Source organism: Lithobates pipiens, unplaced genomic scaffold, assembly GCF_037356315.1.
Source record: "Lithobates pipiens isolate NorthernLeopardFrog02 unplaced genomic scaffold, aLitPip1_a1.2 Scaffold_30, whole genome shotgun sequence".
In the NCBI taxonomy this organism is placed as follows: domain Eukaryota; kingdom Metazoa; phylum Chordata; class Amphibia; order Anura; family Ranidae; genus Lithobates; species Lithobates pipiens.
In genome coordinates this window covers 149174889-149176957 of record NW_027507791.1, presented here as the reverse complement: position 1 = coordinate 149176957, position 2069 = coordinate 149174889, and the positions used below count along the sequence as shown (strand labels likewise).

General features: G+C 44.9%; 1 protein-coding gene across 1 annotated transcript; it reads left to right on the top strand.

The window, feature by feature from the left end:
- LOC143943280 (high mobility group protein B3-like) lies at positions 1-1286 on the top strand. The gene is made up of 2 exons (XM_077464929.1): positions 1-224; positions 659-1286. Exons 1-2 carry the CDS (start codon positions 48-50, stop codon positions 1094-1096), a joined length of 615 nt encoding a protein of 204 aa, XP_077321055.1. The 5' UTR covers positions 1-47; the 3' UTR covers positions 1097-1286.
- The last annotated feature ends 783 nt before the right edge of the window (positions 1287-2069 follow it).

Below are 2069 nucleotides of genomic sequence, written 5' to 3'. Positions count from 1 at the left end.
GAGCGGCATGCGCAGGATTCACACCAGGCGAACAATACAGATTCAAAATGGCTAAAGGTGACCCGAAGAAGCCCAAGGGCAAGATGTCTGCTTATGCTTACTTTGTGCAGATGTGTCGTGAGGAACACAAAAAGAAGAATCCTGAAATCCCTGTGAACTTTGCAGAGTTTTCAAAGAAGTGCTCTGAAAGATGGAAGACTATGTCCGCAAAAGAGAAGTCTAATGCCGCGTACACACGAGCGGACTGTATGGCCTACTTAGTCCTTCATACAATCCGACGGACAGTCCGTCATACTTTCGACTGAATGGACTTGACCACACACGGATGCACAAACAGTCCGTCGAAAGCTTGCGCGATGACGTGTACAGCACGTACGACGGGACTAGAAATAGGAAGTCCAATACACAGCAAAGCACCCTTCCGCCGTGTAAATCCTTTCTGAGCATGCGCCATTCTTAGTCCGTCGAACTAGCCTACAGATTGTCCGCTGAAACCAAAGTACGACGGACAGAATTTCGAAAAATCCGAAATACTTAGTACGCCAGACTGCACGCTCAAAAAATCAGCTGAAGCCCACACACGAGCGGACTGTCCGCTGAAATGTGTTTCGACGGACTAAGTACGCCATACAGTCCGCCCGTGTGTACGCGGCATAAGTTTGACGATATGGCAAAGGCAGACAAAGTTAGATATGACCGAGAAATTAAAGATTTCGGACCTGTTAAGGGAGGCAAGAAGAAGAAGGATCCAAATGCCCCAAAGAGGCCACCATCTGGTTTCTTCCTGTTCTGCTCAGAATTCCATCCCAAAATAAAATCCACAAATCCTGGCATTTCCATCGGTGATGTTGCAAAAAAACTAGGTGAGATGTGGAACAACCTGAGTGATGGTGAGAAGCAACCCTACAACATCAAGGCTGGCAAGCTGAAAGAGAAATATGAAAAGGATGTCGCCGACTACAAATCCAAAGGAAAAGTTGACGGTGCTAAGTGTGCTCCTAAGTTGCCCAGGAAAAAAATAGAGGATGACGACGACGACGATGAAGATGATGATGAAGAGTTGGAGGAAGATGATGACGAAGAGGATGATGAATGAAGTTGTACAATTTGTGAATCTCATAGAGTAGGGGGAACCACCTTCGGCTGCCATCTAATATGATGGTCAACTGCCGTTTATTAGGTTTAATTGCAAAAATTTGGGTTCTGATATCATAGTTTCAAAAATGATGCTCTTGGAGTTGTAACTGATTTTCATTACATAGCTGTGTGTGTAAAACGAGCAATCTGAAACTGTATCAAAGCTGTACATGTTTCAAAACGTTTTTAAAAACGGGCGCTCTAGTGTTCTCCTCACTCTGTGCACTTAGCTGTTGGTGTATCAAAGCATTTAAAAATGTTTCAAGCATTTTTTTTTTCCCTTTTTAATTTAAGGTGTTACTAAATGGTTATTTAGAAAATCCTGGGTTATAAACTGTACATATCTGTAATCTGTAAACTAGACAAATTCTTATGGTGCATATTTTTGGAGCTGATAGTACCTCAGGGTTTAAGAACATCCCTGGCTTAAAAAAAAATCCTTTTTGGGTTTGTCATTTTGGCCCAAAGCATGCACATCAAGACTAAGGCCGCGTACACACGATAGGATTGTCCGCCCAACTAAGTCCGTCCGACAATCCGACAGACAGTCCGTCCTACTTTCGAATGAACGGACTTGACCACACACGATGAACAGACAGTCCGCCGAAAGCTTGCGCGATGAAGTGTACAGCACGTACGACGGGACTAGAAATACGACGTCCAATACACTACAATGCAACCTTTCGCCGTGTAAATCCTTTCTGAGCATGCGCCATACTTAGTCCGTCGAACTAGCCTACTCACGAGCGGACTGTCCGCTGAAACCAAGTTTGGACGGACAATATTACGGAAATTCCGAAAGACTTAGGCCGCGTACACACGGGCGGACTGTCTGCCCAACTAAGTCCGTCAGACAATCCAACAGACAGTCCGTCCTACTTTCGAATGAACGGACTTGACCACACACGATGAACAGACAGTCCGCCGAAAGC